Source organism: Myotis yumanensis, unplaced genomic scaffold, assembly GCF_028538775.1.
Source record: "Myotis yumanensis isolate MYYU_CA2020_CCGP unplaced genomic scaffold, mMyoYum1.0.hap1 SCAF_12, whole genome shotgun sequence".
NCBI lineage: Eukaryota > Metazoa > Chordata > Mammalia > Chiroptera > Vespertilionidae > Myotis > Myotis yumanensis.
In genome coordinates this window covers 561,546-575,683 of record NW_027223763.1, presented here as the reverse complement: position 1 = coordinate 575,683, position 14,138 = coordinate 561,546, and the positions used below count along the sequence as shown (strand labels likewise).

The window sequence follows — 14,138 nt, the reverse complement described above, 5'->3', positions numbered from 1 at the left end:
GCCCCCTTGCGCTCACTCCGGCCCCCTCCGCGCCCCCTCTCCGCCCCCTCCGCGCCCCCCCTCGCGCCCCCTCTCCGCCCCCCCTCCGCGCCCCCTTGCGCTCACTCCGCCCCCCTCCGCGCCCCCTCTCCACCCCCTCCGCGCCCCCTCTCCGCCCCCTCCGCGCCCCCTCTCCACCCCCTCCGCGCCCCCCTCGCGCCCCCTCTCCGCCCCCCCCCTCCGCGCCCCCTCTCCGCCCCCTCCGCGCCCCCCTCGCGCCCCCTCTCCGCCCCCCCTCCGCGCCCCCTCTCCGCCCCCTCCGCGCCCCCCTCGCGCTCCCTCTCCGCCCCCTCCGCGCCCCCCTCGCGCTCCCTCTCCGCCCCCCCTCCGCGCCCCCTTGCGCTCACTCCGCCCCCCTCCGCGCCCTGACGTCACCACCCCCCGTCGCGCCCCGCCTCGCAGTCCTCAGATGAGTCGGCCTCAGATTGGTCCCGAGCCGCCGGAAGTGCCCGCCCCCCGGGATTCCGGCCAATGGGAAGCGGGGGCGGGGCCGCGGACGGCGCCGGAAGCGGCCTAGCGAAGAGGCGACGTCGCGCCGCTGGGTCTCGAGCAGCTGCCGCCGAGCCGCCGTCAGTGCCGCGAGCCGCCGCCGCCGCCATGGCCGAGAGCGACTGGGACACGGTGACGGTGCTGCGCAAGAAGGGCCCCACGGCCGCGCAGGCCAAGTCCAAGCAGGTGCGGCTCCGGGCCGAGCGGCCGGCGGACCGGGCGGCCGACGCGGGGCTGACGGGGTCGGGGGCCGCGGCCAGGCGCTCGGGTGGGGAGGGGGCGGGGGCCGGGCCGGGCGGACCTGGGGCGCCGGGTGAGGACGGAGGCAGAGGCTGGGCTGCAGGACGGTCCGCGGCAGCGGGTGGGGGCAGGGGCGGGGGGGGGACAAGGAGGTGGCGGGCAGGAATGGGGGGCAGGGAGGGGGGGCAGGGAGGGGGGGCAGGAACGGGGGGCAGGAACGGGGGGCAGGGAGGGGGGGCAGGAACGGGGGGCAGGGGGTCAGGAACGGGGGGCGGGGGGGCAGGGAGGGGGGGCAGAGGCGGGGGGGACAAGGAGGCGGGGCAGGGAGGGGGGCAGGGAGGGGGGGTGGCGGTGGAGGAGCGGGAATGAGGAGGACGGCGGGGCCGGGACGGGCGCGTGAGGGTGGGGTGTCGTGAGGGTGGGGTGTCGTGGCCAGCGGTCCGGGCCTGGGGTGGACGCCGGGCAAGGTCCGGAGGCCTTGGACTCTGGGTGTGGACGGGACGGCGAGGATGCGGCGGAGGGAGGACCGAGGGCAGGTCAGGGCCGTGGGGGGCGGTGGGGTGGGAACGGGGGGCGAGGCGAGGGGGCGGGACTGGAGCCCCCCCCTGCCCCCAGTCCGCTCGGTCCGATGCTGCCCGTGTCCCCCGCCGGCACCCGCACCCGCGGGGAGTGTGCGCGGCCCGGCCGCCTGGGGACTCGGCGCCGGTGACCCGGCCCCCCGCCTCCCCCTCGGCCCCCCGGCTCTCCCCCCCCGGCTCCCCCCCCCCCAGCTTCCCCCCTCCCCCCGGCCCCCCCCCCGGCTTCCCCTCCCCCCGGCTTCCCCCCTCCCCCCGGCACCCCTCCCCCCGGCTTCCCCCCTCCCCCGGCCCGCCGTGCACATGAGCCCTGCGGCCGCTCGGAGGCAGCCTGTCCCCGGCCCCGCCTGGCTCGCTGTCCCCGGGCCGGACCGGGCCGGGCTGGGCCGGACTCAGTGGCCGCCCCGCTGGCGTCCAGTCACCAAATGCGGGTTTTTTTCCGAAGGAAACCATGGCCGCGGCTGCGTCGGGAGAACAGCGCCAAGGCGCCTGTAGACCCGGCCCTTCCCGCCCGCAGCCCCTTCCCCGAGTGTCAGCCCCGTCCGCTCTGTTGGGGGCCTGGGGGGGGGGCGCCCGGAGGACGGGCGGACAGACAGCCGCTGGGCAGGAGCCTCGGGCCTGGACTCCGGGGAAGGGGCGGCCATGGGAGCAGCCGAGCCCGGGTGTAAGGCTGGCGCCGTCCGGGTCGGTGCGGTCAATGGGGGTCGTGGGCATGGAAAGCTGCCGGTTCGGCTGCCGGTGGGTGCAGGGCCGGGCGCAGGCTGGTCCCCTCGGGTGTGTGGGCGACAGTAGGTCCCACTGCTCTCACAGCGATGCTGCTGCTCCCCCTCCCCCTCCCTCTCCCTAAAGGTCAATAAAAAACCTAAACAAGCAGAAAGGCCAGCACCGACTTCAGCCCTGGAGAGAGCCCGGCAGGTGCTGCCAGAGCCGGGGTGTTCGGTGTTCAGCAGTCGCCCCTGCAGGTGTTTCTCCCGCTGACCGTCAGAGAGAGAGGACGGGGAGGGAAGAGACAGAGGCGTCGATCGGCTGCCTCCCTCGCTCGGGCCAGGGATCGAGCCCGCCACCAAATTATGTGCTCTTGGCTGGAATCGAACCCACAACCCATCAGCTCATGGGCCGACGCCATAACTGAGCAAACCAGCCGGGGTGAAAGCTAATATTTTAAAAATTGATTTGAGAGGGGGGGAAAGGGAGAAAATCGATTTGTTCCACCCACCTACGCCTTCATTGGTTGGCTCCTGTATGTGCGCTGACTGGGGGTCGAACCCACAGCCTTCGAGTATCAGGACAGCCCTGTAACCAACTGAGCTGCCCGGCCAGGGCTCCAAAGCTAATTTTGACCAAGAACCTGCCCTGATTTTCTAGGCCATCTTGGCAGCCCAGAGACGAGGAGAAGATGTGGAGACTTCCAAGAAGTGTAGGTACCGACGCGTCCGCCCTCGCGCGGGTGGTGGCGGGCCATCTCTGCAGGTGGGCACCGCGCCCGGGGGTCAGGACGCCCGCTGGCAGCCGAAGCCGCTGCGGCAGGGGCGCCTGGAGTCTCACCCCAGCAGCTGTGGGTGGCAGAGGCCAGGAGGCTGTGCTGTCCACGCTCCCCGCGGGGAGGAGGTTCTGGAATCTGCTCTGACGCCTGTGCAGTTGCCATGATTGGACGGCCTGGCTTCCCATGTCACCTGGGCGCCCCGCCGTCGTGCCTGGTTCGAGGCCTGAAACGCCTTTCCCTTGTGTTGGTGCAACACACACATACACACCTCTCTCTCTCTCTCTCTCTCTCTCGGTTCCCACCACTCAGGGGCTGCTGGTCAGAACAAGCAGCACTCGATCACCAAGAACACGGCTAAGCTGGACCGGGAGACGGAGGAGCTGCACCACGACCGGGTGACCCTGGAGGTGGGCAAGGTCATCCAGCAGGGCCGGCAGAGCAAGGGGCTGACGCAGAAGGACCTGGCGACCGTGAGTGGCGGCCCCTCCTCCAGGCTGTGGTCGGGCGGGGCTCTGTCCGCCTGGGGACGTAGGAGGCTGCACTGGCCCCCGCAGGCTTCTGGGGGAGCCACGTGAGGCCCCGGGAACTCTCTCGCGGGTGACCCCGGGCATCTGGGAGCTGCTCCGCCAAGGCTCTCGGCCCCTTGCTGTCGCAGAAGGTGGTGCCCCGGCCCATCCACGTGTGTCCTAGTTCTGCAGCATTTTCTTATCAAACTGACGTGTACAAAACACATTTTCTCTTTAGAAAATCAACGAAAAGCCACAGGTCATCGCGGACTACGAGAGCGGACGGGCCATTCCTAACAACCAGGTTCTGGGCAAAATCGAGAGAGCCATCGGTGAGTGTCCTTCGGCTTGTGGTGACCAGGCGTCAGGGCTGCCCCTCGGGGGGTAGAGGGGGGTTGTCAGGCTGGGGTGCAGGAAGCCCGGCTTTAGGAAAGCTCCCGAGCGAGCTGTGTGGTTCCCTCCCCGGCACATTTCCCCACCGGCCCCACCCCCACCCCCCAATTCTGGCTCCTGCCCCGCCCACTCAGGTTCTCCACATGTCCCCTGGGTGACAGCCTGAGTCTAGGCACAGAGCTCCCGTCCTGGGGAGGGAACGGGCGTCTGCTCTGGGTGGAGGGGCCAGCAGCTCCGAGAGCCCAGGCCGTAGTGGGGCTGTCGTCCCCGGTCCCTCTCCCTGCCTCCCGCTCCCTGTCTTCTTGCTGTGGGGAAGGGAGTGAGTGCGCATGGCCAGTGGGTGCCCACTCTGTCCTCTGAAGTTCCCGAGGCGGGGGGCGGGGGGCGGGGGGAGCTGTGGTCAGCGTGTCCGATGCTCCTTCAGGCCTCAAGCTCCGGGGGAAGGACATTGGGAAGCCAATTGAGAAGGGGCCCAGGGCGAAATGAGCACAAAGCCTCGAGGTCAGTGCGTTCCGGCTGATCGTGTCTGGCGGTTCCCCGGACCCCAGCGCCAGCGTGGCCTCCTCACGCGCCCAACGGAACACGGGTGTCAGCCTGCCTGGGACCCCCACCCACCTGCTGTAAACAAAGCCTTGCAAAGTGTTCGCTTCTCCTGTTGTGTGTCCTCCCTGCCCCGTCCTCAGCGAGGCGCAGACCCACCACCCTCCCCAGGTGTCGGCCACGTGGGCATGGCTCCGGGGGGAGCTGAGGGGGCCTCACGGAGGTGCGGGGTAGGAGCCAGTCCAGCCCGCGGAGGGAAGACGCCCGTCTGGCTGCTAGAGACGCTAATAAACTAATAAACGTTCGCTGCCCTTCCTGCTGGTGTGAGCATCTGTCCCACCGGGGCCCGCCCACTGCACCTCTGCTCCCTCAGGCCCAGGGTGTGTGTGTGTGGGGGGGGGGGGGGTTCATGACGGGCGTGGGGGTGCCTGAGGGACTGTGAATGCTAGTGGGTGTTGGCTGGGACAGTTAGTGGGTGTTGGCTGGCCTGTTGGCACCAGGCTCCGCCCTCCCCTGGCCCGAGTCCCCGGCCACACCCTTGCCCATCGTCCTGTGGGCCCAGAGGCCAGGGGAGCAGGCCAGAGGGCAGCACCTGGCCGTCACCTGTCCAGGCCCAGGCGGGACAGACAGGGATGGTGTGTGGGCAGCGCCATGGTGTTCCCTTCCTCACGTCCTTGGGGAGCAGCTGTGTTGTCTGGGGACCGCTCAGGAGTGGCGCGGGGCGGGGGGTGGGGGGGCGCACAGGGACCTCAGAGCAGCATGCACAGGCTGGCCGGCGAGGGGGGTGCCCTCCGGGCCGGAGTGTTTATTGCTGGGGTGAGGACTGCGGGCGGGATGCAGGGTGAGGGATGCGGACTCGGCACATCTGGGGCCAGGACCGACGGTGGGGAGCTCCTGGGAGGAGCGGGTCCTCTGGGCCTAGGGGCCGTTGGTGATCGATGCTGGCAGGGTCACTTGATCCTAGAAAGGGGGAGGAGCCTGGTGAGGGTTGGGTGCAGGTGGGTGGGTCTAGGGGTTCCTGCCCCACTGCTCTGTTCTGCAGGGCACAGCAGCTCCCCCACCCGCCTGCCCGCCCCACCCGGGGCCCTACCGCGTTGAAGAGGATGTTGTCAAAGCCGGGGGCCGCGGCCACTGTCCTGTCCCTGGAGGGGCAGCCCCCCTTCCGCAGCCATTGCCACCCCGTGAGTCCAAGCAGCACCAGGAGCACGAGCAGGAGGGCCCCGCTGACCGCGCCCGGCACCATGGCCGGCACCGAGTCCCCTGTGGGCCGCGGGGCACAGGAGCCCTGGGACTTGCGTCCTCCCTGACACCCCACTCCCGAGCCGAGGACGGCGCCTGGGGACCCCGGCCCTGCTCCCCCCGCGGGTTCCTGGGGTCACTGCTCGAGACGAGGACAGGCAGGCATCGTGGCCCCAGGCTGGACCCACTTGGGGGTGAAGCACCAGCGCCCAGCGAGGAGGCTGGCTGCAGTCCCTGGCCTGCCTGGCACCTCCCGGGCCCAGCCTCAGCCTGGGAGCAGAGCACGGTCAGGGGCCCGGGGAGGGGAGGGGACAGAGACAGATGGGGGACAGCGAAGCGCCAGCCCTGGGGGCTCTCCCAGCCTCTCGGGCAGCCACAGGGGCTGGGAGCTGCTGAACAGCTGAGCCCAGACCCAGACCAGGGCTGGCCGACCTGGGCAGGGCTTACCCTGGTTGGGCACAGACCGCTGGCAGCGCTGCCCAGCCAGGTACTCGACGTCGTCCAGGGCAATGGGCCCCAGGGCTGGCTGGCCGCCCAGAGTGGCCTCAAACACGATCTGACCGGGAGGAGGAGAGGCTGTGTGGGCTCCTGGAGGCAGAGCCCCCGCCTGAGCCCCCCAGGCCCCCACTCGGAGCACCAGGCCTCACCTGGAACTCCTCGGCACTGGCCACCTCCACCTGGCCTTCCAGCCACTGGTGCCGCAGGCGCCCGCCCGCACCCCACACGGCCAGCTGGCCCCGCGCACTGCTCAGGAGCACCCTCAGCTCGCCCTTGTCTGAGAGCGGGGCCAGGGTGGTTTAGGCCAGCCCCAGTCCGCGCCGCCCCCGCCGCCCCCCGCCGCCCCGCCGCCCCCGCCACCCCCGCCCGCTGGCCAGCCGACTCACAGAAGTGCTCAGGGAAGCCCATGAGGTACCAGAAGCGCAGGCAGGAGGCCTGGGTGGGGGGCAGGGGCTGGCTGCGCAGCCAGGCTGCCCGGCCCCCCGGACCCAGCACTCCTGTTTCGAAGACAGCAAAGTGGCCTGGGAACGAGAGAGAAAGGGGTGCCCAGTGATCGATGGGAGCTGACCCCTGGCCAGAGGCCTCTGACCCTGAGGGAGCCTGGCTGAGCTGGGCTGCTGGCCCTGGCGGGGGTGTGGCGGGCGCCCTTGTGTGTGTAGTGTGTGGCTCTGGGGCCCCTCCCTGACTAAGACCCACCTGCGTCAGTTCCCAGGGTGTGGTCCACGGGGGGCTGGGGGTACCGGGAGGGTGTGGATCCACTGCTCCAGTCCCAGCTGTACCCTCCCAGGCTGGGCCAGGACAGGTGGCTCCAGCCACACAGGCCCGTCTCAAAGTCACAGGAAGCTGCAAGGGACCGGGCAGTGAGTGGTGCTGCCCCGCCCCCATCCCTGGGCACCACCGCTGCTGGGGATGCTTGGCACAGAGCTGGTTCCACCCCTGCGTCACGGCCGGTCCCAGGGCCAGGCTGCAGGGCGCCCACCTGGCGGAGGGCACCCACCTGGCGGAGGGCACCCACCTGGCGGAGGGCAGGGCCCATCCTGGAGCAGCAGGTCGTCCAGCGCGATGTAGGAGTGCTCCACACCAGCGGCCACGGCCTCAAACACCACCTGGGCAGGCACGGAGTGAGCAGTGCCACGCCTGGCCTGGACAGCCCTCGGGGTGGGAAGGCCCCGCCCCGGCACTCACCCTCCAGGCCTGCTGGGCCTGCACGGCCACTCTGCCCAGGCGCCAGGCCCGCCCTCCGCGCTCACTGATGCTCAGCACCTGGTGCCGCTCTGCCTCCTCCACGCGGACCTGCAAGGTACCTGCCCCCAGCGCCGGCCCGGTCAGCAGGGGGCCAATGCCCTCAGCCCGAAGCAGTGGCTGCCGGGCGGCTTGACACAGGGCTGGCGTGGGTGGACCACCCGCCTCCTGGCAGCCCTCACCTGGGTTCCGGAGGCTCAGGTGGTACCAAAAGGTCAGGCAGGCGGGCTGGGCCAGGGGCTGGTGCTCCTCCGAGGTCAGGGAGGCTGCGTGGCCACGGGGCAGGGCCTGTGGGCTCGTGTCCACGATCATGTAGTGCCCTGGGCGAGGGTGCCAGCTCCAGTCTGCCGCCCAGCCCTCCCTGACCCCACCCGCCCTCGGCCCCACCCTCAGCCCCTCTGCCCAGCCCAGGCCGGCACCATGAGCTGTCTCCGTCGTGTGGTCAGCCCGGGGGCCCCAGGCGGCGTGGCCCGTGGCGTGGGCCTGGCGCATCCAAAGGTCCCCAGTGGAGAAGCCGCAGGCCGAGTCCTCGAAGGAGCAGTGCCTGGGGGCCCAGCAGGGCCCGGGCCGCAGGGCCAGGTCGTCCAGCGCCATGGAGCCGTGGAACCCGTCCCGCAGGCCCTCGAACAGCAGCTGGGGGCGGAGGGTGTCAGCGCCGGGCCTTGCCCTGCCCCTCGCCCCCGGAGCAGACCTCACCTGGTACTGGGCAACCGTGTCCGGCGGGTGGTGGAGGGTGGCCCAGGCCTGGTGCCAGCGGTTGCCCTGGGTGCCGGACCTCGACCACAGGTGCCTGTCCTTCCCGTCCTGCCTCATCACCAGGCGCAGGGTCCCTGTGGGGCGAGTGGCACTGAGAGGGGCCCAGGCCCTCCCTGCCAGCGCCCCAGCTCCTCCAGAACCTGGGCCACCTGAGCCTCAAGCCCTGCCCGGCGCCGGGCACTCACCGATCTGGGGCCCGTGGAGGTGGTACCAGAAGGACAGGCACTGCTGAGGGGCTGCCGGCGTCTGGGGCTGGGTGAGCAGGTGGGCACCAGGGCCCCGGGCCAGCGGGTCCACAGGGTCCAGGAGCATGAAGTAGCCTGCGGGCGGGGAGTGGACACGGCTGAGCTGCACGGACTCCAAGAGGCTGCCCTCCAGCCCAGGCCTCGAGCCGACCCCCAGGCCTGGGCACTGGCCCTAATACGTCTGGGTGCTTCCACCTACCTTTGCCTGTGGTGTGGTCGTACCCAGGCCCACGGCTCTCCACCCGGTGCCAGTGTGCGTCGGTGAGGTGGCCCGTGTGCCAGCCACACGTGTGCCGCTCAAAGTTACAGGAGACCTCTGCGGGGGAGGGGGGTCAGCACCCCCCCGGGGCCCCCCTCCATCCCTCCTGAGGCCTGGGAAGCTGGGAGGCGAGCTCTCGGGTGGGTCTCTGGGGTCCCTAAGGTGGTCTGGGTGGAGGAGTGGGGACAGGGCTGGGTGTGGAGTGGGGATGGGGGTGGGACCTGTGTCTCTCTTGGCGGCCACAGCGGGGCTGCAGTCCTTCAGGGTCACGCTGTCCACCCCAGCGCCCTGCTGGCCAGGGCCCTCCCAGTCCACGAGGCCGACAAACTCCAGCTTCATGGGGGCATGGGGGAGGGCTGTTAGGTCCAGGCAGCTCCATGGCCCCCCCACGTGGCTGCCCCCTCACCTGGAAAGGCCGGCGGCGCTGCCCCAGGAGGACTGTGTCCGCCTTCCAGGCGCTGCTGCTGCTCCGGGCCTCCCACACCAGCTCCCGGGCACCGCCCTCCACCACCAGCAGCGCCAGGAAGCCTGGCCGAGGGGGCACCAGGGGTCAGCTGCCCGCCCCCCTCCTGCAGGGCACCCCCTCTCCTGCAGGCCACCCCCCTGCAGGGCCCACCTCCCAGCTCCACCCCTCAGGGCTGGGCAGAGGCCCCAGGGAAGGCAGGTGAGCAGTACCTCGGGGGTGGCTCTGCAGAAAGTAAGCCATGTGGAGCTCACAGTGGGGGCCTGAGGGGCCCAGGGGGGGTGTGAGGGCCCTGGCCGCTGTCGTCCACTGTCCCCAGGCCCTCTGCAGGGACAGGAAGTGCCCTGGGGAGAGCGGGGCCTTAGAGCGACTCCTTCCAGGGACCCCAGCTCTGGACTCCCCCGCGGAAGAGGCAGAGCAGGGGACCCTCTGGGGTACAATTCACAGGCAGAGGCTCCAGGCTGCCCGGGGGTGGGGGGGGGGGTGGGGGGGGGGGAGGCTCACCAGCTGCAGCCCCGCTGGCATCTGTGCCCGGGCCCCTGCTCTCCTCGGCCGGGAGGCGCCCCCACTGCAGCCGCCCCACGCTGGCGTCCTCCCAGCCCCCGATGGTGGGGGCCTCGAAGTCTGTGGTGCCTGCAACGGCAGGGGGCTGAGCGGGCGGGCGCACCCGCACCCCAGGAGGCCCCGCGGAGGGAGCCCCGCCCCGCGCTCACCGCACTCCTGCTCGTCCTCTCCCCCCTCGCACTGCGGCCTGAAGTCACACAGCTGCTCCGGGGGGACACACAGGTCCCCACAGCGGAGGTGTCCCGGCTCACAGGGACCCTGGGGCTGCAGACCAACCAGCTGGGGCCTGGGGACCGGGGCCCAGGGCCCCGAGGGCGAGCGGGATGCCTCTGTGGGGGTAGAACAGGATGGGGTCAGGGGCGTGGGGGGCTGTGCCCGTGGGGGGCGGGCGGCTCAGCAGGCTCACCCGGGACTGGTGTGCAGCCGGCAGAAAGGATGAGATCATCCAGGCCCACGACACCCCCAGGGCCCGTCTGTCCAGCCAGGAGGATCTGCGGACACAGCAGGCTCAGGGGGCACCGGAGCCCTCTCGCCGCCACCCCAGCATGTCCGCCACCTTCACGGGGGCCTCCGGAGAGCCCGCCGCCTTCCCTCCCTGCAGCCCCCACACAAACCACACTGCCTGGAGGGCCCCCCGCCTGCCCCCCCCCCCGCCTGCCTCACCCGGAAGGGGTGCTCGCTCTGGATGTCGACTCGGTCTCGGACCCAGGCGGCCCCCAGCTCCCCGTGGCGGCTGCGCAGCAGGACGGGGTCCCGGGGGGGGTGGGGGCCCTGAGCCTGCAGATACAGCCGGAGGCGGCCGGCCTGGGACCCGTGCAGGTAGTGATAGAGGATGAGCTGGAGGGGACGAGGACGGTCAGCGAGACGCCCCGGCCCCCGCGCCCGGTCAGCAGCCCGTGTCCCCCTCCCCCCTCACCCACCGAGCAGTTGTGGGGACCTGAGGCTTGGAGCTCGGGGCTGTAGAGCAGGGCAGGGGCGCCGGGCTCGGCCAAGGACACCAGGAAATAGCCTGGGGAGAGAGCGGTGTGGGCGGGCGGGGTGCCTGCGGCCTGGGGAGGCCGGGCTGGGGGGGGGTCCCCAGTGGCCTCACCCTGTGCGCTGTTCCGGCTGTGGTCTCGGCGCGGCCAGGCGGGGCGCTCGGGGACACTGGCGCTGTGGTTCCGGGTCCAGCCCTCGGTGCGGTGCCACAGGCCCAGGCCCGTCTCGAAGTCGGTGGGGATGTGGCCGTCTAGGGCGAAGGGCTCAGGCCCCTGAGCAGGGCCTCCCTTGCCCTGGGCCTCCCCAGTGGTGCAGCTGCCTCAGGCCAGCGGCTCCATCCCCGGCCCCCCCCCCACCAGGACGAGCAGAGGTTCGGTCCCCACCCCCGCCCCCCGCATCCTCTGAACGGGAACCCCGCTCACGGCATCTGGGCGTGTCCTCGTCTGAGCTGTCCCCACAGTTGTCCTCCCCGTCACACACCTGGTGGGGCTCCACGCAGGCCTGGTTCTGGCAGCGGTGATGCCCCAGCCGGCAGCTGGCCTGGGGGGCTGGGGTGGGGGACGGTTAACCATCACCAGGCCCCAAACCCTGGGGCAGGGCAGCTGGGGGAGAGGCCCAGACTTTCTGAGCTGGGAGTGACCAGGTGGGGGCCTCACTACCCCTGCCCCCCCCCCCCCGGCGTGGGCCCAGGCAGGGGGTCTTACTGGGCAGCCCACAGCCCCTGAAGGTCACGTCGTCCAAGGCCACAGCCCCCCTGTGGGTGGCATTGCGGGTGGCAGAGAAGGTCACCTGAAGAGAAGAGGGCCCTTAGGGCCTAAGTCAGGGCTCAGACCCACCTGCTGCCCCCACCATTCAAACTGCCCCCAGCTCACCCAGAAGTCACCCCGGACGCGGCCAGGGGCCACCACCAGCTCCTGCCAGCCCTCGCCCCAGGGCCCCGAGCTCCGCCACAGGGCCAGCGTCTCCGTGCCATGTGTCAGCTCCAACCGCAGCTCAGCCACATCTGTCATGGGGTACAGGCAGCTGAGCCCCTGTGCCTCCCAGCCCGCGGGCTGTGCCCCTGGACTCCTGCCCCTTCCCTGGGAGCCCCTTTATTTTCTTTCTCTCTCTCTCTCTCTCTCTCTCTCTCTCTCTCTTTTTAAAATATATTTTTTATTGATTTCAGAGGAAGGGAGAGGGAGACAGATTCAGTGATCAGCTGCCTCCTGCACGCCCCGCATGGGGTTCGAGCCTGCGACCTGGGCCTGTGCCCTGACCGAATCGAACTGCGCCCGAGGGGCCGCCCTTCCATTGTCTGCAGCAGCAGCTGTCTTTTCCTGTCTCCCCTCCCTGGGCATCCCACCCGGCCGCAGGGCCGAGCACACACCTGCGGAGGCCGCCTGGTACCAGAGCCTCAGCTCACAGGTGGGGGCCGCCTCACGCAGGACGGGGGAGCGCAGGGCGGCCACGGACGGCTCTTTCCCGCGATGAGTGCCAACAGCCGCGTACCAGCCTGGACGGCAGAGAGGTTAGAAGACCGGGCAGGGACCGAGGAAGGGGAGGCTGGGCACCCGCCCGCGAGGGCTCACCTAGGTCCGTGCCCAGAGTGTGGTCTGCGCGCGGCCCAGGGCCCCCCAGCGCGGCCCCTGCCCGGTCCCGGAGCCAGCGGTAGCCTGAGGTGCTGATGTCTCGCCAGCCACAGGAGTCCTGCTCGAAGCTGCAGGTGAAGGGGGTGCTCTGGGCGGGTGAGGCCCCATTGTAACCTGGGACAGCAGGGGCGGGGGTCAGGGGAGTGGCCCTCGGGCTGGCCAGCCCTGCCCCGCCGCCCGCCAACCTGCTCACCGCACTGTGTCTCGTCGGAGCAGTCCCTGCAGTCGCACACGAAGTTGCACACGGCGTCCGGGGGGGCCCGGCAGTGGTTGGGGACCCAGGCCCCGCCTGGGGACCCTGCTGCCAGCAGAGACAGGCAGGGGTCTAGCAGGGTGACCCCATCCTGTATGCCTGGGACGGTCCAGGCTGTGGGTTGTCCTGCTCTGGGTTCCGGGCCAGGAGGTCAGAGGGAGGGGCTGGGTCTGTGGCTGGGGGCTCCCCACCAAGGCCGAGCCGAGCACAGCTGGCCTGAGAGGCTGGCTGCACGGGACCAAGGGAGGGAAGCGGAAGCCGGTGGGGAGGGTACCCCCAAGGGGGGTGTCAGTGGTGACCCAGACCCCCTCCGGTTCCAGGCGTCCAGGAGCAGGCGTTTGCCGCCAGGGCCTCTCACCTGGGGCCTGGGCGGGGACTGGGCCTGGGAGAGCACAAGTCTTGCCCCCTGCCCAGCGGGGCAACCCCAGGACCCAGGGCTCCCTCTGGGTCCCCCCCAGCTCTGCTACGGAGCCGAGCCCGACGACTCACCCAGGAGCAGGAGCAGGGCAGGCAGGAGGCGGCTGGGCAGAGGCATGGCCAGGCCGAGGGAAGCGGACCGGGGCCTGTGCTGTTATCCCCTCGGCCCCGCTGCTGACTCCGCTCTAACTGGAGGGGCCCCTGGGCCAGCCCCGCCCTGGCCGATGAGGGCAAACTTCCCGTTGTAAAAGGGCCAGGAGAGGGGCCCCCGGCCCCCGTCAGCTCCCACGAGTCCAGCAACTCCGGACCGAAGGTCTGGCCCTGCCTGGTGGAGGCCCCACTGGAGGTGGCTCCGGGCAGCACAGGCTGCGACCACTTCTCCCGGGCCTGTCCCCACCCTGCAGTGAGGTCAGGCGCCCAGCACCCTAAACCCTGGGAGAACGGCCAGCAGCCAGGGACCTTGACCATCTCCATCCCCATCACTCAGCCTGTGGTGCCTGTTCCCTTACTCATTCCTAAATCATTACTTATTTTAACGTATTTTTATGGATTTCAGAGAAGAAGGGAGAGGGAGACAGAGAACCATCAATGATGAGAGGGAATCATGGGCCGGCTGCCTCCTGCACGCTCCACTGGGGATGGAGCCTGCGACCTGGCACGTGCCCGGACCGGGAATCGAACCGTGACCTCCTGGCTCCTAGGCCAACCAGGCAGTAACCATTTGTTCATGGACAACTGTCCCGAGCAGTGTGGCGGGGCACCCAGGGCCCTGATACTCTTGGCACCGACCGCAGACCCCTCTGCCCCCCTCTTGCCAGCACAGGGTGGGGAGCCGAGCTCTGCCTGCAGCGGACTCTGTGACCTGCGAGGCTGCCTGCCGCACCTGTGGAAGTGGTGGCACTACACCTGCCCGGCGGCCACGCACGACAGGGCCGCAGCCACGGGCACACCCACACTCAGGGAGCCAAGGGCAGCTGGGCCTCAGTGGGCCTGGCTCTGCCCTCCCTGTGCCTGGTGACCCCCCGCAGCTCTGCACTGGGAAGAGGAGAGGGGTTTGGGGAGAGGGGCTCCCAGCGCCATGTCAGACGCTCTGCCTGTTCACCTCGGCTGGGGGCCGGGGCCGGGGGCCGGATCCTGGGAGCGAGGAGTCACATGCCACTTTCACGTGTGACCTGGGTTGGCAGGGCACACGAGGGCTGAACGCAGCCGCCGGGACGGTGGCCACAGGTGCCCTCCCTGCCCGCGTGCTGGCTTGGGCACTCCCAACCCCAACTCCTTTCGCAACGGCCGGGTGGGCCTCATCCCAGATGTCCTTGGGGACAGCCACGCGG

General features: G+C 70.7%; 2 protein-coding genes across 2 annotated transcripts; one reads left to right on the top strand and one right to left on the bottom strand.

Moving 5' to 3' along the window:
• The first annotated feature begins 552 nt into the window (after positions 1–552).
• On the top strand, positions 553–4,580 carry EDF1 (endothelial differentiation related factor 1). Its single transcript, XM_070430232.1, has 5 exons — positions 553–714; positions 2,709–2,760; positions 3,136–3,296; positions 3,571–3,664; positions 4,150–4,580. Exons 1-5 carry the CDS (start codon positions 637–639, stop codon positions 4,209–4,211), a joined length of 447 nt encoding a protein of 148 aa, XP_070286333.1. The 5' UTR covers positions 553–636; the 3' UTR covers positions 4,212–4,580.
• A 496-nt stretch (positions 4,581–5,076) lies between these two features.
• MAMDC4 (MAM domain containing 4) lies at positions 5,077–12,925 on the bottom strand. The gene is made up of 27 exons (XM_070430213.1): positions 12,880–12,925; positions 12,331–12,438; positions 12,078–12,251; positions 11,876–12,001; positions 11,382–11,512; positions 11,214–11,298; positions 10,932–11,057; positions 10,622–10,759; positions 10,452–10,540; positions 10,195–10,368; positions 9,938–10,022; positions 9,681–9,860; positions 9,472–9,600; positions 9,180–9,311; positions 8,445–8,561; positions 8,186–8,320; positions 7,941–8,074; positions 7,664–7,877; positions 7,427–7,564; positions 7,188–7,306; positions 7,018–7,108; positions 6,699–6,845; positions 6,389–6,523; positions 6,152–6,279; positions 5,937–6,060; positions 5,356–5,525; positions 5,077–5,225 (listed from the first exon to the last, which is right to left on the bottom strand). The coding sequence occupies exons 1-27, from the start codon at positions 12,923–12,925 to the stop codon at positions 5,184–5,186; spliced, it is 3,417 nt and encodes a 1,138-aa protein (XP_070286314.1). The 3' UTR covers positions 5,077–5,183.
• Between the last annotated feature and the right edge of the window lie 1,213 nt (positions 12,926–14,138).

What these genes read in the sequence shown, in the direction of transcription:
- EDF1 (XM_070430232.1), top strand. Translation starts at nt 637, where the DNA reads ATGGCCGAGAGCGACTGGGACACGGTGACGGTGCTGCGCAAGAAGGGC. An exon ending in CGCAGAAGGACCTGGCGACC is followed by an intron (nt 3,297 to 3,570) that starts GTGAGTGGCGGC and finishes TTTTCTCTTTAG; the next exon opens with AAAATCAACGAAAAGCCACA. An exon ending in CAAAATCGAGAGAGCCATCG is followed by an intron (nt 3,665 to 4,149) that starts GTGAGTGTCCTT and finishes ATGCTCCTTCAG; the next exon opens with GCCTCAAGCTCCGGGGGAAG.
- MAMDC4 (XM_070430213.1), bottom strand. Translation starts at nt 12,925, where the DNA reads ATGCCTCTGCCCAGCCGCCTCCTGCCTGCCCTGCTCCTGCTCCTGG. An exon ending in CAGGTCCCCACAACTGCTCG is followed by an intron (nt 10,369 to 10,451) that starts GTGGGTGAGGGG and finishes CGTCCCCTCCAG; the next exon opens with CTCATCCTCTATCACTACCT. An exon ending in ACACGGTTGCCCAGTACCAG is followed by an intron (nt 7,878 to 7,940) that starts GTGAGGTCTGCT and finishes CTCCGCCCCCAG; the next exon opens with CTGCTGTTCGAGGGCCTGCG.